This window comes from Heterocephalus glaber, unplaced genomic scaffold, assembly GCF_053883595.1.
Source record: "Heterocephalus glaber isolate CG9 unplaced genomic scaffold, H.glaber_assembly_v1.0 deba00001724, whole genome shotgun sequence".
Taxonomy (NCBI): domain Eukaryota; kingdom Metazoa; phylum Chordata; class Mammalia; order Rodentia; family Bathyergidae; genus Heterocephalus; species Heterocephalus glaber.
In genome coordinates, this window is record NW_028258435.1 from 283,551 (window position 1) to 303,704 (window position 20,154).

The 20,154-nt window shown below is 42.6% G+C and overlaps 1 protein-coding gene across 1 annotated transcript; it reads right to left on the minus strand.

Annotated features, from left to right (window-relative positions):
* Nucleotides 1–13,649: 13,649 nt before the first annotated feature.
* Nucleotides 13,650–19,653, minus strand: LOC101703599 (fructose-bisphosphate aldolase A-like). Its single transcript, XM_087199662.1, has 3 exons — nt 19,632–19,653; nt 13,973–14,643; nt 13,650–13,889 (listed from the first exon to the last, which is right to left on the minus strand). Exons 1-3 carry the CDS (start codon nt 19,651–19,653, stop codon nt 13,794–13,796), a joined length of 789 nt encoding a protein of 262 aa, XP_087055788.1. The 3' UTR covers nt 13,650–13,793.
* Between the last annotated feature and the right edge of the window lie 501 nt (nt 19,654–20,154).

The window sequence follows — 20,154 nt, forward strand, 5'->3', positions numbered from 1 at the left end:
AACAAGGCTGAGGTTTCCACTGTGAGAGGAAACGCCACGTTGAGTGGTCGTGAGTAGGGCCTCCAGACAGAGGTCAGTCTTCAAATCCTCCAAACCAGGCACCTCAGAAAATAGGCTGATCCAGCTATTAGGCTTAACACATCACCCTGAAACCTAGTGGGACAAAAGCGCTATCTGTTACGATGACAGATTTACAGGTCAGGACCGCAGCTCAGGGGCTGGAGTGACCTGAAGTCCCTTTCACTCGCATATGTGGGGGTGACATTGGCTGTTGGTTGAGGGCTTCAGTTCTTTCTCCAGGCTAATGAGGGCTTCCTGATAATGTGGAATGGGGTTCCACGGAAGAGGGTCCTGAGAGAGAATAGGAGGGAGAGAAAGGCAAAAGTCACATTGCCATTTTTGAGATGGCTTCAAAAATTATACAGTGTTGGGCCAGGGGAATTTAGCTCAGTAGTTCTGCCGCCTGCCTCGCAAGTGCAAGGGCCCAAGTTCCATCCCCAGCACTAAAAGAAAAAAAAAGTTATATACTGTCCTTCAGCCATTTCTACTCAATAATCACGGTCACAAAGTGCTAGCCAGCTTAGTGAGGAAGGCAAACAGATTCTGCCTCTTGATGGGGAATGGTGAGGTTCCAGAAGGGCGTGTGAGACAGTCTAGCACTGGGCTTTTCACGTGGCCCCAGCTTTGAGACATCATGACAAACTTCTATAAATGTGTGTTTTAAGTTGCTGAGTCTTATAGCAATTTACTAATCAGCAATAGGAACTAGAACATTATCAGGAGTTGGCTTGTGTCTTCTGCAAATTTGCATGTTGAGATAGAGAAGCTCAGTACCTCAGTGTGTATTTGTATTTGGTGATCAGCTGGTCATCTCCAGGCTGAGGAGAGGGAGGCCTCATCAGAAACCAACCTCTGCCAGCATCTAGATTTGCACTTCCTGAACTTCGAGAAACTTAATTTCTGATTTTTAAGGCAGTCTAATATTTTGTTACGGAAGCCTTCGTAAGCTTAAACAACATGCTAGAGGGAAAAAAAATAACCATTGCACAAAGAAATGCATGTGTTCTAAAAAAGTATTTTCTCCGGGTGTGGCAGTGCATGGCTGTAATCCCAGCACTCGGGAGGCTGAGGCAGGAGGATGTCTGCCAGTTCTAGGCCAGCCTGGGCTACAAAGTGAGTTCAGGGCCAGCCCAGACTACAAAAACTGCAAAAAACCCTGCCTCAAACTCCCCCCCTCCAAAAAAATTTTCAATAGAGAACGTTTGAAAACAGCTAGTTTTTATTCAAATGGAAACTAGTGAATGACATCTCTACCATAAAAAGTCTTAACATTTTAAACCATTTTAATATATTTATTTGTACTAACATGAAAAATTCAACTAATTAAGTAAAAGATAAAAGTTACGAGCCATTTATAATGGGATATACAAGTTTTTAATACCAATATATCTGTACATGTATTTGTATGCAGATGTACTGAAGAAATTCTGAAGTACAGAATTCTGGTTCTGCAATGAGCTCCTTAAATGAATTGGTGGCTAAATGAAGCACTGTGTATAGTATGGACAGTACAATATTCCAAGCAAAGAAATGGTCAGAGGAAACTCCAACTTGATGACATTGTTTTATTCATGTAACTCTGACACGCAGTACTGCAATGTATAACAGAACATAAAACTACAGTGCTGTACTGTACAGTACAATGAGCAAAAGTCACGGTACTGTATAAATAAGGTGCACCATGTTTTTAAAAAAGGCATTGAGGCTCTATAACAAGATGTACAGAACTGTACCAACAAAAAAGGTGGGCTGTAGTTTGAGCATTGGGTCATAAGTATGAACAGTTGTTAAACAGGTAGGTTGTTAAAAGAAGAATACCTGCATATTAGCAGACAGTTGTAGGTTGTACATGGTTGTAAGTGTGTTGGCCTTTTGCTTTAACGCCGTGTACTTCTATTTTGTTGAAATTTACGCAGTGGCTGTACATTCCTATACTAATAGTGTAAAAATTAATTCAATTCCTTAACTCACTTATCCTAATCTATTACGATATCAATTTTCTGTTTGTCTATGATGAATTTGTTCTAGGCCAAAATTGCTGCACAGCCCCATGGTGACCCTGACCGAGGACCCGCTATAATCCTCTGCCGGAGGAGAAGCACCGTGTACACTTTGGAAGCCTTTGTGAGAATGAAAACACTGGGGCAGCAGAAAAACAGTGGAAATTTAGCAGTGAACTGATTTCCCAGGGCTGAGAGTGTTCGGCTTGGAAATGTTCGCGCTTCTGCTTAGGAATGTGGGCCATGAGGTTGCTGCAGTGGCTAGAATTTTGGATGACTCCCAAGACAAAGGGAGGAGATGAATAGTACTTAGAATTTAATTTTTTGAAATTGGAAAATAAAAGCGTACCCAGGACCTCCTGTGTGCCCCTACCCGTGCCACAAGATGCACATGCTGGAGTCCGCAGAGCTGTGCGAAGGCAGCATTATTGGTGGTACTCTTCCAGCTTTACGAGGGTGGAGCTGAGGCCAGGAAAGTTTGCTGTACTGGGGAAATTCTGAGCTTCTTCAATGAGGCACTGTGTTCTCTTAGATCGAGAGGAAAACAAAATGTAACTACCCCAACCCCACCATCTTCCCTGACATTCATCTCTCTTAATTTTTTTGTCCCTTTTTTAAAAAAAATGACTGGTATATGTACGTAATACAGAGTGATTACACCAAGCTTGGGTACTGATTCATACACATACCCTCACCCATCTCTGCAGAGGAGGTGGCCTGGGTCTCTCCCCCACCACCCTCTTGTGCCCCCAGAAGACTAAGGAAGCAAGGGCGGAGTGCCCCCCCGCCCCGCCCATGCCTACTGTCACCTGAGATTTCCCTGGTCCTTCCTCCTGTCTCCACACTCAGCAGCCAAGTCCTTCAGCACAGGGTCCAGGAGACTAGCGCTAGGAGGAAGAGGGTGGAGGGCACTCTAGTGATCCTTGCCCCCAGGAGCTGGAGCAAAAGCCAAAGACACAGCAGTTTGCTTCAGACCAGGAGAGTTGGGGGAGGGCTAGGGTGAGCAGAGGCCGAGGTCCAGGGTTGGTGTCGTATGGTGTAGTGCACAGATTTTCTTATTTTCAGCTTTCTTAATCATCTGGCATCAGAGGCCCCATTGACTGGGGAGAGACAGGCCCTGCCGGCCAGCTCGTTCTTAGAGATAGTGGCAGACTTGCCTGGGTGAGCACCTTTCATTTGGAAACGAACCAGCCCAGAGCCCAGGCGCTTAGCTCCTCCTGTCTTGGCTCTAACACTGCAGGAGGTGACAGATGTTCCTCTGCACTGTGCGCCCCAGGGCCAGTGCCGGACAAAGAGGGATGGCCTCTGTGTCCAGAGCCTACTGGGATGAGTCAGAGGAGGCAGCCCCACATCCGCTGGCTTTGCCATCTTCCTTGGCCACAGAAGCCACAGGAAAGTCTGCGGCCATGCTTTACCTGGTTCCTTCCACCTCAGACGTACAGCGAGGCTTTCCTTGCGTGGGCTCTGGGTATGGCATCTGTGAAAATCTCCCCAGAGAACTGTGAGTAAAACCGTCCTTATTCCTGAGTGTCATCTCCTCATCTGCACGTCTTACCACAGCTGATTAAAGAAATCAAGGGTACAGTTCCAAATGGTTGGTTGGAATAGAGAATAAGTAGCAAGCACTTTGGGACGCTTGCAGGGGTGGGCGACGAGGGGCTATGACGCATGCTCTGTAATCGGCCCACTCTGCCAGGGGCGCCCTGGCTGGTACTCAGAGCTCCAGGGTCTCTCCCCTTCCCTTCCTCAAAGTCGGCTTTCTGAACAGTGTCCCGTCAGCCACTTAGAAGCCAGCATCCACCCTCTGATCTTGCCGAACTTTACTGGGAACATGAGAAGTTTGGGAAATGCACGGGGGGTTAGCATAGGATGTGCAGGTGATCTTGGAACCCTGGAAACCCCATCCAAGTGCGCAGTGACAAGAAGAGGGGACCTACTGAAACTCAGAGACCCCTTCCAGCTGCTGATCACACATCCAAAGCAGGATCCCAGTCCTGGGGAAGGGCGCTCTCCTTATTTTCTTTCAGAACAACCAAACTTAGATTCTCTGGGTTCTGTAAAACTTTCCCTCCCTGACCCTCAGTTTCCCCGTCTCTGTGAAGAGATGATTGAATGCGTATGTCTCTACGACAGCCACTGGCACTCTGCATTGTCTAATTCCCTGCCTGCCGAGATGGGCCCAGCCTTGAATTCGCTGAAACAACTCCCTTTGGACCAAAGAGCTCTAACTTGATCGCCTGCATTACATCTCTTCATGCTCTGCAACCACTGTGCTAGCGCTCACATAGCCAAATACAAACACGCACATACACCAAGGAAAGAAAAAACCTGGTTGATTTACTGATTCTGGTTTCTCCACATTGAGTGCCACTATTTTGGATGCCAGGTAACTGCTCCAGGGCTGGGGGCCATCTGGTGGCTCCCCAGACAGACACTGTCCAATTACCAGTGGGACTTGCCTGAGCCTTTGATAATGCAGGAACTATACAAGTTCTCCATGCAGAAGAGACCTGGAGCTCAGGACGTTCTAATTAGCACAGGTGCAAACTACACCTCAGAAGGAGGAGCTAAGTGAAGAAAAGTTCCCTTCTTTCCTTCAGTGTAAGGCACTTTTCCCAGAGCATTGACTTTAAAGATCCAGAGCAAAGTCAAGGTTAATTGTCACTTCAAGGGAGTTTTCTTTGGGCCCTAAAGAGACAAGTGCATCAGGAGGACAATGAGGTGGGCTCAGAAGAAAGAGGGCAAGAACAGGCCAGAAAAAGGAATTCATCTGTACAAGGTTCAGTTCATTGTCCTGCTCCTTACCTGCAGTGTGATATCTGCCACTTTCCTCACTGCTCTGTGCCTAACATGGTGACAGTGAGAATCCGTCACACACACTTGTGAGGTTCAGTGAACTAGCACACGGGAAGTGCGTGGAGCCAGGCCCCCAGTGAGCCCAACAGATGTTGATGATCATTGTATTCCCTGGACAAAGAGTCTGACAAAAGTTGGTGAACTATTTTAAGAAGTTTAAATCTTGATTGTAAATAGTAAACAGAATAAATATAAAAAGCATATGAAATTGGACACTAGTAACTCATTTTTAAATAAGTCATTGACCAATGGGAAAATAAAAAATTGAAGTTGCTGGAGGATGTAGCTCAGTGGTGCCATATCTGCCTTGCAACCTCAAGGTCCTGAGTTTGAGCACCGGTACCAAAAAAAAATTGAAGTTGCTTAATATTTACAAATGACTTGATTGAAAAGTAAAATTGTGAGATGTAGTCAAAGCAGTACTTGGAAAATATGAGGCCAATGAATTAAATAAAAAACAAGAAAAATTCGAAATAAGTAAGCTACCAATGGAAAAGAGCAGAACAATAGTAAAGGAAAATCAAAGTAAAATTAATAAGGTATTTCAAATATTGTGGGATTCCAAATTGAGCCGCCTTTAATTTATGAATTGATCTGCAGTAAAGTTAAATTTTATACAAAGTTATTACACATATCAGGCCTTTCCTAGTCAATCATTTTAATTTTTATCCTTCAATAGTTTTTTACTCACTTCTCTTGGGCTGTGCATGTCCTGTTATGATTTTCCTAAGTATTTTTAATTCACTTTTTTTTCCATTTAGTTTATTGGTACACTCTAGAGTTACATGCATCATTGGGATCTTGTACCTTTACATGATGCATTTTGGTTCTTATTTTTTCCCCATTCCTGCCCTCCCTTCACCCCCTGCACCCTTCCCTATTTACAAAGACTTTGTTTCCATTTTTTCCTTTTCTCATATTTTTTCTTTTCCCTTCTTTCCTTTCCCCTACCCCTCCCACTTCCCCTACTCCTTTGGAACTTTTCTTCCTATTTCATATTATTAATTATACATTTTGAACTGTATTTACTCTTTTAGTTTTTCACACCAGAGAAACTATTCAGTATTTACACATGTGTGTCCTATTTATTTCACTTAAGAGTATGGCCTCAATGTGCATCCATTTAGCTATAAATGTCTCTAGTTTCTCATTCTTTATGACTGAGTAGTATTCCATTTTATTAAAAAAAAACACATCTTCTTATCCAGGTTCCAGTTGATGGGCCCTTGAGCTGTTTCCAAGCTTTAGCTATTACAAACTGTGCTGCTATAAACATGGGTGAGCATATATCACTGTGGTATGATTCTTTTAATTCTTTGGGGAAGATCCCCAGCAGGGGAATAGCTGGGTCAAATGGGATCTCTAGTCCTAGTTGTTTGAGGTATCGCCATACTGATTTCCACAGTGCTTGCACCAGTCTACACTCCCACCAGCAGTGGAGCAGGGTTCCTCTTTCCCCACAGCCCCGCCAGCATTTGTTATTGGTTGATTTCTTGATAGAAGCCATTCTTTGTGGGGTGAGGTGGCATCTCAGCATTGTTTTCATCTGCATCTCTCAAATGACCAGTGATGGTGACATTTTTTCATATATTTATTTGCTGTTTTTACTTCTTTGTCTGAGAAATGTCTGTTCATTTCAGATGCCCATTTTTGAATTGAGTCTTTATATTTGGGGGGTCTTATTTTTTTCAGTTCTTTATGTATTCTAGATAGTAGACATTTGTCTGAGAAACAGCTGGTAAAAATTTTTTTCCCACATTGTAGGTTGTCCCTTAGCTCTGTTGGTGGTTTCTCGTGCAGTGCAGAAGCTTTTTAATAAGATGAGATCCCAGCTGCTCATAAAATCTTTTCCTATGCCAGTGTCTTCAAGAGTTCTACCTAACTTATCTTCCAGCAAGTTTAGTGTTTCTGTCTTAATATTTATATCTTTAATCCACTTTGATCTTAGTTTAGTGCATGGTGAAAGAGAGGGGTCTAGTTTTAATCTTTGGTATATTGAAATCCAGTTTTTCCAACACCATTTATTAAATAGGCTGTCTTTCCTCCAGTGAGGATGGTTGGCTCCTTTGTCAAAGATGAGGTGGCTGAGTGTGTCTGGAGTTGTTTCTGCATCTTCTCATCTATTCCACTGATCCTCAGGTCTGTTTCTTTGCCAGTACCATGCTGGGGTTTTGTTGTTTTGTTTTGTTTTTTGTTTTTTAATCCCAGTGTCTTTGTAGTATAGTTTCAAGTTGGGGATTGTGATACCCCCTTATCATGTGTCTGTTGTGTAGAATTGCTTTTGCTATTCTAGGTCTCTTCTGGTTCCAAATGAACTTTTGGATTGTTTTCTCTAGTTCTGTGAAATATACTGTTGAGATTTCAGTCAGAATTGCATTGAATCTGTACAATAGTTTTGGAAGTATGGCCATTTTCACTATGTTGGTTTTTCCTATCCAGGAGCAAGGGATATCTTTCCATTTTCTTGTATCCTCTTCGATTTCTTTTTTCAGAGTGCTGTAGTTTTCAGTGTAGAGGTCTTTTGCTTCCTTCGTTAGACTGATTCCTAGATATTTCGTTTTTCTGGATGCTATTGTGAAGAATTGTTTCCCTAATTTCTCTCTCAGACAGTCTGTTATTTGTGTACAAGAAGGCCATTTTGATTTTTGAGCGTTGACCTTGTATCCAGCTACACTGTTAAATTTGTCAATTAAGTCTAGAAGTCTTTGGCAGTTTTTTGGATCTTCTGTGTAGAGTGGTGATAGTGGACATCCTTGTCTTCTTCCTGATTTTAGTGTGAAGATTTTCAGTTTTTGACCATTTAGTATGATGTTGGCTATTGGTTTTTCATAGATAGCCTTTATCAGGTTGAGATAATGATCATCTATTCCAATTTTCTGTAGGGATTTTATTATGAATGGGTGTTCGATTTTGTCAAATGCTTTTTCTGGATCTATTGAGATGATCATATGGTTTTTGTTCTTGACTCAGTTAATATGGTGCATTACATTTATCGATTTACATGTGTTGATATGTTAATATAGTGTATTACATGTATTGATTTACATATGTTGAACCATCCTTGCATCACTGAGATGAATCCCACTTGTTCAGGATGTATGATCTTCTTGATGACTCTCTGTATTCTGTTTGCCAGTATCTAATTGAGGACTTTTGCATCTATGTTCATTAGGGAGATTGGTCTGTAGTTCTCTTTTTTGGTTGGGTCTTTCTCTGCTTTTGGAATCAAAGTAACACTTGCTTCCAGGAATAAATTTGGAAGTATTGCTTCCCTTTTCATTTCATTGAAAAGTTTAAAGAGTAGTGGCAATAATTCTTCTCTAAATGTCTATTAGAATTTAGCAGTGAAGCCATCAGGACCTGGGCTTTTCTTTATTGGTAAATTTTTTATTATGTTTTCAATTTCACTCATTGTAATTGGGGTGTTTAGACTTTTTATATTTTCTTCATTCAACTTTGGTAATTCATATGTATCTAGGAATGTGTCTATTTCTTCTGTGTTTTCCATTTTATTAGAGTACAGGTTCTCGAGGTAAGTATTGATGATCCTTTGGATTTCTGTTGGATCTGTTGTGCTTTACCTTTTTCATTCCTAATTGCATGAATTTGAGCCTTTTCTTTCCTTTTTTTGATAAGATTGCATAAGGGTTAATGGATTTTATTTATTCTTTCGAAAAGCCAACTCTTTGATTCGTTGATTTTTTTGTATCATTCTTTTTGTCTCTATTGCATTGATTTCTGCTCTGATCTTTATAATTTCCTCCCTTGTATGAGCTCTGAGTTTGTTTTAATTCACTTTTGTAGCAATATGAAGGTGTGTTTTTCATTAAAATTTCCAAGCAATAGTTACCTTATTTGGAATTTATTAAGGCTTTTTGCTAGTTTTGAATCCAGCCAAGTAACACAATTTCTTATTCTTGTACATTAATTTAGTAATCGATAATTGTAATTAAATGGTCTGTAAATATTATTTTTCTTTTGTAATACTGCATTTCTTAATGATTTACACTGAATGAATTGTTTACATAGTTTCACTTTATGGAGTGAGAATATTTGCTTACATTAGCTTACTAAAGAAGTGTGTGTGTGTGTGTGTGTGTGTGTGAGAGAGAGAGAGAGAGAGAGAGAGATCAGGAATGTCTTATGATATTATGCACTCAGACCTCTGTCATTCTATACACTAAATAGTGAATTTCATTAATTGGTTTTCTGAGAGGGAACCATTATTTCATGGGAAGGGTAGGAAAGGAGATAGATATTCATGATGCATTATGCTTTTGATTAAATGTAAAATTCAATTTTACGAGTATGCATATTTTATGATTGTGAGATTATCCAAGATTGGTGTGTGTGTGCATGCATGTGTGTGTGAGCCCTGGTCAAGTTTTAGTATCAGGGTATCATTAAATTATCTGCAAAATGGTGATTTTTCAAAGTATATTTTAATTTGTATGTAAAAATATTTCCAAAAGCATTAATCCCTTACTCAAGTTACTGAGAAACTGTGGTTACTTCAATTATATTTTGTAAGAGCTTTTGTTTTACTTTGAAAAAAATCTGGAAAAGCACCATAAAAAAAATTGTCTGCAAAATGTTCTTTGCTGTTCCAGTGTAACACAGGAATTACCATTTTAAAAACCAACCTAGGTAGGAGTCTTGTATAAAATGAGATCTTGGCTACATTTTTCCATTTCTCCCACATTGATAATTGTGTTACCTTGTATTGCTTTGATTTTACTTAATCATATGCTACTAGGAAAATCACCCATGCAGTCTATATTTTTAGCTTTTGCCAGAAAAGAATGTGACGTTCCTCTATTATTCTCAATCATTTTTTATTATCATTTTCTAATCTCCATATTGGTTCTTTTTCATTTTTCTACTTTTTTTATTTGGAAAATGATCGGTCATAGCCTTACTATTTTATTGCTTTTTCCACAAAGAAACTCATCATTTCATTGCTTAAGCCTTTTGATTACTTTTTAAAATTTCCGTATTTTTGCTATTATCATTGTCAAAATATTATTTTTATGTATGTTGATGGTTTCCTCTTTACCTTTTTAAATTCTATGCTAACTCTTTTCATCTTAACCTTTTTTCTCTTAGATGAAAGTGAGACTACTTATGAATACTAAGCAAACTTTCTACAGATTTTAAAAGATAGGTACTCCCTGTAATTTACTGGTAAATATATTTTAATTTTCTCTTTAATGCAAAGCTCATTTAAAATCTTCTTCATACATATTGTGTAAGCAATCTTTTGGTATATTTTCTGATTTCTTTACCTTATAACCAAAGAATTAAATCTACATTATGTTTCACTTTTTATGCATCTTAAGATTTTCACTTCTTGAATATTTGTTTTCAAAACTGTGTTTTTCCTTTTTATTGATACAAAGTTTCATAGAAAGGTATATAAATATATATGATGCAAATATATGTGTGATATGACACATATATGTCCATCATGTCTTGTGTTAAATCAGTCACCCTGAGTCCTACCTTGTTTATGTTAGACCTTGAGAGCTTGCTTGGAGGTTCTAGCAGGGTAACGCAGCTACTCATATACCCCTGACCCAGGAAATGGCCCCCTCTATTGGGGGTGGTCGTCCTCTTCAACCAAGGATGCAGCTTCAGGAGGGATGCACATGCAGCGGTGAGGGAGGAAGGGAACTCCCGCCTAGCCAGCCAGATCAGCTGAATCATCCCTGACGCTCAGTGGGGTGACGGACGTCGCAGCCAGATTGTCCTCCCATCTGAAAATATTTTATGTTAGAGCACAGCTCACATAGAAAATTGGCAGAGTGGCACCCTTAGGACATGGACGTCACTGCTGGAGCCTGAGGTCATTGGTCCTTGGCCGGGGCTGTCCCAGGCTCTCCAGGTCCACCATGGCCACCTGGATCAATGTGACAGCACTGCTGTGACATACCTGCCGTGCACCGCGGTGGGAAGTGGGGAAATGCAGGCCTCAGCCCTTTTCCATTATTTACCTAATCTGCTGACTTCAGAAAAAAACGTGGATTTGTCTGTTTCTCCTTTAATCTCTCAGTTTTTTCTTTATGTGTTTTGAAGCAAGATTGTTAAAGGTCCAATAATCTGTGATTCACACAGATTCTGTGATTCTTATAGATTATAATATTTATTAATAGTTTATCACTCTTTTGCCTTGACTAGAAATCATTTCTTCAAATCTCTTTTGCCTAAAGGTAACTTCGCTATTTTGGCTTTTGAGCTATATTGACGTGGCTGGTAGAGACAAAGGTCAATTTAAATTTTGTCCTCTCTATTTCATTCAGTTTCACTTACACCACTAGTATCCAGTACAGACCATTACCCAATTTACAGATCTATTTCTCTCATAGTCAGTGTAACTGTATTGTTTGACTTAATTTTGTGCTCATATTTTCTATTTGATAAGCATTCTCAGTATTTATTTTTATGTCCTTGCCTGTTCTTTTTTTTTGGTACGGGGGATCGAACTCGGGTCCTTGCGCTTGCACAGCAGGTGGCGAAACCACTGAGCTAAATCCCTGGCCCAGCCTGTTCTTGTTTTGAGTTCTCTTTATCATTTTTTTCTTTCTTTTCTTTTCTTTTCTTTTTTGTAATACTGAGGATCAATTCCACGGATGCTCTACTACTGAGCTACATCCCCAGCCCTTTTTATTTTTTTTTAAATTTGAGACAATATCTTGTTAAGTTTCACAGGCTGGGTTTCAAACTTTTGACACTCCTGCTTCAGCCTCCCGAGTAGCTGGATATCACTCTAGTATTTTAATGTTTCTATACCCTGTTTAAATTTTTCTGGTAAAAACTCTTGAGCCACATGCTAAATATCCATCTATAGAGGCAGCCAGTATTCACATCCTTTATTTAAATAACATAAAAATCCTCTGTAAAGTTTTGTTTTCTTCCCTTCTCTAACACTAGCTCCCTTTTCTATTAAAATCTAGATTGGTGCTAAAATATTTTAAGTATGCAAAAATAATCATGTTAACCATAAAGTTGTAGGGGTTTGTGTAGGTAGTTTTGTTTGTTCTGGTTTTGTCTTGATTTTTTTCAAGGACACGTAAAGAATTTACATTTTCTTCGTTCTTGAATTTACTTGTTTTGCAATTTATTTAATTAATTAATTTGTTTTTTAAGAGAGAGTCTTGCTATGTAGCCCAGGATGGCCTCAAACTCAACAAACTATTTTACAAAGAAAATAATTCATGGTCAAGTTTGGAGAGAGTTATTATATTCCTCATATGAATGCACAGGAAGTCATAGTAACAGCTTTCATGTATAGCTGGGAGGGGACTGGGCTTTCTGTCTGACATGGCACTGTGGCGTGTAGGGCCAGCCCCTGGCTTTTGTGCTCATGGCTGTGTGTACTTTGAACATGGCTTTTTACTCAGTGAGAGGGAGGCAAGTGGTCATTCTTTCCTTTAAAAATCTGATACAAATTGTGTTCTCCATGATCATGAAAATATTACCCAGGCATGGTGGAACACACCTGTAACTCCAGCACTTGGGAGGCTGAGGCAGGAGGATCACCAAGAGTTTGAGGCCAGCCAAGAAAAGAAAAGAAAAGAAGTGTATATTAAGAATCTGACATTCATGGACATCTCCTCTTCCCAATGAGCCAACTGATCCCAAATTAGCTATATCACATGCACGCATGCACGCACGCATGCACACACACACACACACACACACACACACACACACTTGCACTGCGTGATAGTCCACAAAGCAAAATGAACTTGCTTTTTCACAAACCTGAAAATGAAGATTTATATCCCTCAAAATGCCTCAAGCTGGGTGTGTGAAGAACACCTGCAATCCCAGTGCTCTGGGATCCCAACCAAGACTATGGCAAAAATAAAACAAAACCCCAAAAAACAACTGACAATAACACTCTTAGGTAGATATTATTCCCCTTATTTAAAATGAGGCTTCTATGGCCTCTAAAGACAAAGTGACTTGCTCAGAGCTACTGAGAGTACAGCCAGAATTGAAAGGCCTGTCTCTTTCCCAAAACTCTCGGGTACTAAAGGTTGGGACCAGTTCAAGGTAGGGGTTGCTCTTTTCTGAGCCCTGGATGCCCAGAGCAGGACCTGGATCCTGCCAGCTCCTTCGCCCAGGATCTGTGCTAGTTCCGCCCACACAGGGCTCCAGGGCTGGCTCCCGCTGCCACTGCCAGGTTAGCCCTGGGATGGATGACTGTGAGGGCCAGGTAGACTTGCCAGGGGCCAAAAGCACCAGTATTGGATCCATTCAACTCCTGCACTCTCCTTCTTGAAGATGCAGCCCTTTCACCTCTGGACGTTTTTCCCTAACCCATCCAATCCTGACCCTTATCCTCTTTTTATCTAGATGACTTCACCCAGGATATTATTTATAAAAAATTGCAGCACCCCATTTTAAATGACAGAAGAGTTATTTTGAGAGTACTGGCTCTGCCTGAAAAAAAAGGTTTCTCTTTTTAATACAAGTGAATCATTCTAGACCAAATCTTTGGAGGCCACACACATTGACATACAGCTCTCTCCTTCTTGACATATTAAAAGCCAACTTCTTAGACATGAGAAGTGAGCATAAAAAGAAATTTGGGGATTTGGAGACTCACGTGTGACTGGACTCACGATTCATTTACAACACACAGAATTTCTTTCATGTCCATGATGCACCCCTTTTCTCCCCCCCTTAAATAGCTGTTTATTGGCAGTGAGCTGGAAGGAGTGCTGGAGTTAGCGTACACAGACAACACCACACACCGGAGTCACGAGGGAGGCAAGTGACGGGAAAGCTTGGAGCCCCGAAGAGGCCCCTCTGCAAGTGTCAGCAGTGCAGAGGCCTGGAGTGTTGGGGGCAGCCTCGGAACGCCTCAGCTCAGTAGGCGTGGTTAGAGACGAAGCGGGACGCCCTGGCCGCAGCCCGGGCCTGGTCACTCGGAGTGTACTTCCCCTGGCAGGCGAGGCTGTTGGCCTAAGAGGAAAGGAGCCAGAGTGAGGCCTCACTCAGAGGTGCGCCCGCTGCCCCGTCCCCGCCCGCACTGCGCCTGGCCTCACCAGGGCTCGCTTGATATACTCCTCCTGGGCGGCCTTCAGGTTCTCCTTCTTCCCACCCCAGGCCTTTAGTGCAGAAGCCTGCAGGGCCCGACCGTAGGAGAAGGTTAGGGCCCACGGCTTCAGGAGGGGACACTTGTTGATGGCACTGAGGTTGATGGAAGCCTCCTCCTCGCTCTGTCCTCCAGACAGGAAGGTGATCCCAGTGACAGCGGGGGGCACTGTGCGTAGCAGCGTCGTGACAGTTGCCATGGCAATCTCCTCATGGGAATACTTCTGGGTGCAGGCATGCCCTGGGGTGACCATGTTGGGCTTCAGCAAGGTGCCTTCCAGGTAGATGTGGTGGTCACTCAGAGCCTTGTAGACAGCAGCCAGCACCTTCTCGGTGACATCCTGACAGCGCTTCAAGTCATGGTCCCCATCAGGGAGAATCTTGGGCTCCACGATGGGCATGATGCCATTCTGCTGGTAGATGCTGGCATAATGGGCCAGAACGTTGGCATTTTCCAGGATGGCAAGGGCAGAGGGGGTGTGTTCTCCAATCTTCAGAATGCAGTGCCACTTGGCAAAGTCAGCTCCATCCTTCTTGTACTGGGCACAGCGCTCAGACAGCCCATCTGAAGAAGGGTCCTGAGCAAGGCCAGCCTGGTTATCTCTAGGAGTTCCTGATCTACCTAGCAGTGGAGCCCAACCAACAAGAGTGAGGGAGGCCAGGTTAACTGCTCGGAGGTAACATCCTTCCCTCTACCTAGGGGCAGCTGGAAGTTGGAAGAGAAACCCAGGGAGACTCCCAAGAGAATCTGCGAGTGAATGCAGAATCTAAATTTTAATAGATAAGTTAGAAAGGGACCAGACCAAGAAGGAGAAATTCCAAAGAAAGAACTGAACTTGTGTTTTAGAAATACAAAAAGCTATCATTATTGATCTTATTGCCTTTCTTCCAGAGTCTGGTTTACAAACAATGCTTGCTTGACACCGCCCCCAGGATAGCTGAATGCTCCTTCTTTATTGCAAAGCTGTTAAGGTCTGCTTGTCTAGGAAGGGAACCATTAATGGGGGTAAGGGAGGGGAATAAAAAGAATGAACATGCATTATGTACAAGGACCAACTCCCCATGATGAATGCAGTCATTCTATGTCACACACACATACCAATAAAATAAAAATAAAAAACTTAACAAGTTTACTTGTTTATATGTTGTCTCCTTAAGAGTTTGTGTATTGGGCTGGGATTTGGCTCAGTGGTGCTGCCGCCCACCTCGAAAGTGCAAGGTCCCAAGTTTATTACCGGTACAAAAAAAAAAAAAAAGAGTTTGTGCATAGTTCTTTTTTCTGCATCCTACATGGAATCTACTCAGAAACTGACCTCATTCCTTTATCCCCAATCTACTCCCTTCCATAATCCTTTGTCTCTCAGACTCAAGGTTACATCTTCATTACCTCCTTTCCTGTCTCCTTCTTGCTTCGTCCTCTCCAAGACACCAATTTTTAGAGTACTGTGGTTGTACCTCTGTGAAGTTCCCTTCCTATCCTTAAATCCACTAACATCACCCCTCCTGTCCCAGCCCTGGTCACAAGCCTAAATCTGTCAGAAGGGCCTCAATTGTCACTGCAGACTCTTCTCTGGCTCTAGGTCTCCGTGCTTGTCCTCCAACTATCCCCGAAAGGGCCAGATGATCTCCTCTCCTGTCCTCACACTGCTGGTGGCGCTCGAGCCCCTTTAGTCAAGCAGGGTGACCTACATCCTAAAGAGACCCAGTGAGACGGGAGTCCTGGTTAGTGAGGCTCCAGGCACAGGAAATGGGGAAGGTGATATTCTGAACCTTGCTAACGTGCTTGTTCTTTGGCTTTAATATATCCCAGGGATCGTGTTTTGTGTGTGTGTGTGTGTGTGTGTGTGTGTGTGTGTGTGTGTGTAAGAGGGAGACAGAGACAGAGGGACCAGGATGGCAGTAAAGGTTTGTGACAGAAGAAATGCAAGAAGAACACAAGTATAAAGCTAGACAACAGTTCCCAAGACAGAGTGTTGTCTTCAGAGAAATTTTGTGAATGCATTTCTCTTTCATGTTGGCATACTGAGAACCACATTTCCATAAATATATTCATAGATTTCTTTTCCCATAGTGCAGAGGAAGCCTCTTCCATGCCTAAGATTCCCTGCAGCCAGAAAAAAATAAAGTCTATGACACAGAGGGAGGAGAAGACCTCACCCAGTTGAATGTCCTTAGGCTGCTCCTTGCTCCTGGGGCAGGGATGGCTTCAGATCCAGGACCCATTAGGATAGGAAAAATTAAATATCAGGAGGAGCTAGAGGAGGGCAACTGGGTAGGGCCTTGTTAGGAAGGCAGCAGCTCTCGAGTCTGCTGGGAGAGCCAAGGCTGGCTCAACAGAAAGGGATGGAGCATTGCTGAAGCCAAAGTATGAAGTCCATCAGTGACAGCTGCGACAGGGAGGTCGTGAGACTTACTGGCAGCCACATAGACAGCAGATGTAGTTCTGATATCAAAGAACACAGCCTGGTGAAACAATGAAGACCAGAATCATGCCAGGGGCCGTGGCCTTCCCAAGGCCACGAGGCCATGTTGGTTTTCCATCCTACACTTGGCAGAGGGAAGGGCCAGTGGGGAGCCCCACCCCCTCAGTAACACAGCAGAGTTTATCCATTGGGAGACCGAATAATTCCTCAAACTATTAAGTTTTAAGATCAGAGTCAGCTTTAAACCAGGTTGAAATTTAGGTTTTGGTGTGTTTTGTTTTATGTAGTAGGTATAAAGAGGTGTATGTGAAAGTCTGGTTGGTGGTATCGTGTGTGTTTTGTTGTATCCTGGGTGACCAGCACATAGAGATTTGAGAACAGGCCCACTGAGTTACACACAAACCTTTAAAAACAATTAGCGTTTTTTTCTGCAAACACAAGTTGTTGTGTGAGTTAACTGTGGGGCCTCCTCCCACAGTAGCCTTTCAATAAGTTGTAGAGAGGAGAAAGACAAGTAGGAAGAAAGGAAACTGGGGTACTATTCCGAGAAATGACTTCACCTGACATTTAACTGACTTCGTGATCTGTCCAACCTCCCTTCAAACATTATTCCTCACTTATTCCTTTAATGTACATGATCTCTTCCCAGGGATAATTTTCTCTAAATTTAGAGTCTCTCTCTGAAATGTGCTACAGCTTCATAAGTAGAAAATTGTTCCTGTCCTTGAAGCAAGGGCCTCCCTCTCCTCCCACCTGTCTTAATGCTTTCTGAAGTCTGCCTCTCTTCCCTTCATTGCTCTGAGTTTATGGGCTCTACGCATCCAAGGCTGAGCCTCACTGGGCACAAAGAATGAGAACTGAAAGGGGAGATGAAGAGGAACTGGAGCACCAGTCTGGCAGGGACATGGATCAGATAAGAACCAGGGAGCGGAAACAAAAGAAGAGACTCTCTTCAAGGGACACAAAACTGGCCTTTGTGCAGAATCCTCAATGCTGGGAGTTGAGGAAGCAGCCTGACTGGGGCCGTTTTCATGAGTTCCGGAACTTGCAACCAGAGGCCTCCAGCCTTGTTTCCTCTCAGCCTTCTCTCTTCCCAGGCACCAAGCATCAGGCTGGCATGGAGTAGGGTTTCAGCAACAAGAGTCTGTGGAGGAGAGAAGAAATCTGGCCAGTAAGCAAGTATTCTCAACAGCTGAGGAAACTTCCTTTGCTTTCTGACTATTGTGTGTCTGGCACTGTAATAGGAGTCCAACAGAAGGTAACATCATCAAAAGGCCCCCATGCCAGTGTGCACATGAACAGTGGGGCAGAGAAACCAATTATGTGCACAAATTGGAATCAATTGGCAATAGCGAAGATGCCATTGTGGGTGTCACAATGCCTACCTCATTATGAGTTTCCACAAAACTGCTATGTAATAAATATTAAAATAAGTAATCCCAGGCTAACACTGTGTATATTAGTTATGGTTCTCTAGAGGAACAGAATCAATACAAAATCCATGTGTAATTACACAAAGGGATTTATTAGGTAGGCTTACAGAACCAGAAGAACAAGAGACAAAACTGCTGTCTGTGGGATCAGAGGCGAAGAATCCAAAATGGCTGTCTGCACACTGGAGAGCTGGAGGATCCAGTCACAGAGAGGTCAAAGTCTTCGAAGCTCACTGCAAAATGTAGAAGACAGAGCTCTACCAAGAAAAGGGGAATATATACTGCTTCTTTCCGATTTTATTCTGTCCAGGCTATAAGCCTATTGGTTGGTGCCACCTACATCTGGGGCAGATCTTCCCTTTCAGTTTGCTGACCTACATGTCAATTGTCTAGAGTCATACTCAGAGCTTTCTAATCTGCTAGGCAGTTCTTACTCGAGTCAAGCTGACACATCAAAATTAACGATCACACAGTGCATGCAACAGCTCAAATCCTTCCATTCCCAGTCCTGTCCTGCTCTGTGCCCCTGTAAAACTGCTCATTGCTCTCTAGGGTCTGTGATACACTGTCATGAGGATTATGAGGCAATTCTTGAGATTCTTGAGAATAGCAACGTGATTCCCTTTTACCGCTATTTTGAAAAGCATTGAAATTTGAGTTGTTTTCCTTCCCAAGTAATAGCAGAACAAACATTTCCCACCCATCCTTCATATTCATCTCTCTTTAATGATTACCCTTTCCTAAGCCCGTAAGAAAAGTTTGAAGTTTGGTGTCAGAATCAAGGCACAGATATTTATGCCTGTAGAACTAAGGGATATATGAAAGTAGCTACATCAAAATATACTACTTCAATCATCAGTGTGAGTCTAGAACAGCTGTGTCCAACCTGCAACCAAGGCCCCCAGAAGATAGTAAACTTTTAACATTATTACATGGTTTTTAAAGAATATTTTTCAGTTGTGCGATGCAAGTACTGGAATGCTGTATAGGGAAGGGCACAGCACAGTGCTAATTCTGCCTTCTGTGCTCACCATATACAATCAGTTGAATGGAAACCACACGCATCAGATGTGACATGTCCTCATGGGATTCAGCAAGTAAAACACAGTTATTACCAATAATAGCATTTCAATTTCTATGCATGTATATGTGCCTGTGGAGATAGCATTTATTGTTATCAGACAGACATGTGAGTTTCCTTATTTAATTATTAAACTGGGGCTTATTTCATAAAATGATTTAACAAGTTGAGACATAAAAAGGAAGCTTCGTTTCTTATATACAAGAACTATATTATGTATTTGATATGTGGCCCAAGACAGATCCTCTTCACCAGTGCAGTCCAGGCCAACCAAAAGATTGGACACCCCTAGCCGAGATCCTGATGGCCTTGTGTTCTGAATCTGAGCATGTAGGCCATCGCTTCTATTGTCAGAACCAAGTGGGCTGTGTCTGTGCCCTTACAATAATGTTTTAAGCAGTTTTTACAGCCTCTCCAAAGATGTTAGGAAAGGCATCATAAGCTAGAAGTCCTACCGCCCAGGAAACTGAGCAGAGACAGAGTGCTCATCTTCTCTGTGTTGAATTCTCCCACTTCGAGTTCTCTGCTCATTGGGATGGGCCACTAGCCTTTCCCTTCCCTCTGCTTGCAAGTTCTCACTCAGCTCTGCTCTCCCATTACAGCCTTCCCAGAATCCCTTCCTCTATCCCTCATTTTGAACCAACCCAGGCAGGTGTAACCACTCCCCACATACATCTGACCCCTTTGATGTTCATGCAGCTACCAACTTTGTATTTCCAGACTGTATTCCCCATAACCCAACTCTTCTCTCTGACAGTTCTTCTCAACCTTGCTCCATTTTCTCCCTCTTCCTCCCTCACCCTCCGAACCAAAGATCTTAGCAGTGAAGGAGCTGGCCCAGGGTAGAAATCACTCCCTACAGCAAGCAGCCTGCTAAGGTTTCAATGTGTCCAGGCTCCCTACCACACCCAGCATTCCTCTCTGATTTTTGCACCTCCAACAGGAAGTTCTTCCTCAACATCAAAGACAGCTAAAAGGAAGCCTCATGAAGTTCTCGGAATACAAATATATCATGGTACATGGTTGACAGGGGGCCAGAAAACTACAACAAACCTTCTCAAGTCACACAGTGAGGCAGAACATGTTTAGACCCAGGGAGCTCTGCTGTCCTCCAGTCAACAAGCATGCCACAGATGAGCTACCTGTAATGACCACCTCTGGGCTTACTGCTGTCCTCCGTGGCCACAGAGCACTTT

Coding starts and splice junctions, on each gene's coding strand:
- LOC101703599 (XM_087199662.1), bottom strand. CDS start 19,653: ATGAACATCAAAGGGGTCAGAT. Junction 14,644..19,631: donor GAACATCAAAGGGGTCAGAT/GTATGTGGGGAG, acceptor CTCCACTGCTAG/GTAGATCAGGAACTCCTAGA. Junction 13,890..13,972: donor AGTATATCAAGCGAGCCCTG/GTGAGGCCAGGC, acceptor CTTTCCTCTTAG/GCCAACAGCCTCGCCTGCCA.